The sequence below is a fragment of the Vigna radiata genome, chromosome 9, assembly GCF_000741045.1.
Source record: "Vigna radiata var. radiata cultivar VC1973A chromosome 9, Vradiata_ver6, whole genome shotgun sequence".
Classification (NCBI taxonomy): domain Eukaryota; kingdom Viridiplantae; phylum Streptophyta; class Magnoliopsida; order Fabales; family Fabaceae; genus Vigna; species Vigna radiata.
The window spans coordinates 12896691-12897910 of record NC_028359.1 but is presented as its reverse complement, the minus strand read 5'-3'; the positions used below and the strand labels follow the sequence as shown (position 1 = coordinate 12897910).

Sequence of the window (1220 nt, the reverse complement as noted above, 5' to 3'; positions counted from 1 at the left end):
AAAGTTTGTTTGACTTGATGAAAACTCACATGGTTTTTAGATCCACTTTGGTGAAGTGGTTTGATGAGAGGTTAGCGAGCTTTTGCACCAGCCTCATGATTTCGTCCCTTCGGACCTCGTAGAAGGAGTTTAAACGGTTCGTTGAGACAACCTCCAGCGACAAGATGCGGCGGAGGTGGCGCCAGTGGTCGCCGTAGGAGGAGTGAAGGATGGTGCTGTTATTGTAGCTGATGTATTTGCCAAAGAGAAAGTGAGGTCGGTTGGCCAAGACGATGTCGTTTTTGGCGAAGCATTCTTGCACGGCGGATTGTGAAGTAAGGACGACAACGAGTCGGGAACCGAACCAGAGAGAGAAGACTGGGCCGTATTTTTGCGACATTTGAGCGAATGTGCGGTGGTAAGGCTGTTTGAGTTGGGAGAGGTTTCCGATTATAGGGAAAGAAATTGGGCCTGGAGGAAGGTTTCTAAATCTTCTTGTTTGGAAGAAAAGCTTAAGAGAAAAGAGAAAGAAGAGAATGAGCAAAGCAAAATACAACAGAGCCATGTTTGAAGCTTTGCTTGTGAAGCTTTGCTTCTGCTATTGATTGATTGATGGCTTTGATTCTCATGCATGTCTATTTATAAAGGCCTGAAAATGGTAAGATGGACAAAAAAACAAAGTGAAGAAAAAATGGCGGGGCAAATGGTTGTTCAAAGTAGCTAGCTGGCAGAAAACAATCTCGAAATTGATTTTGGGGTCTTTTCGTAAATATGATTTTATAATATAATCCGCACGCTACGTTGTAATACTCCAAAATAATCTTTAATTTAAGTGTTAAGAGCTTACAATATCACAATCACATAAAATACTGTAGAATTTATATTTAACAATTTTTATATACCATCGGCTTTATCTTTAATATTCAATCCATTATCATATCATTAATATAAAGGCTATGACGTTTTAAATTTAGAATATGATATACATTTTTTTAAATAATAATGAATTTATTTAAGCTATCATTTATAATATAAAATGTAAATTTTATTTTAATGCCACTCTAAAGTAAATAAAAAAAGACACCCAAAGATAAGCAATAGTCATAAAAGATAAAATATAAAACCTAGTAGTGTAAAATAATATTATAAAAAATAAATGTATTTCAATAATATACCTTCTTTAATAATAAAAAAAAAATTATATTTTAAAATTAAAAAACTATGATAAATTAACTCATGCT

The 1220-nt window shown here is 34.3% G+C and overlaps 1 protein-coding gene across 1 annotated transcript in view; it reads right to left on the bottom strand.

The window, feature by feature from the left end:
* The window catches only part of LOC106773766 (cytochrome P450 81E8-like), a 2470-nt gene extending 1869 nt beyond the window's left edge, over positions 1-601 (bottom strand). The window contains exon 1 of the mRNA XM_014660514.2: positions 30-601. Within this exon, the coding sequence (XP_014516000.1) occupies positions 30-544 (515 nt within the window). The 5' untranslated portion in view covers positions 545-601. The remainder of the gene's footprint in view (positions 1-29) is intronic.
* Positions 602-1220: the final 619 nt, after the last annotated feature.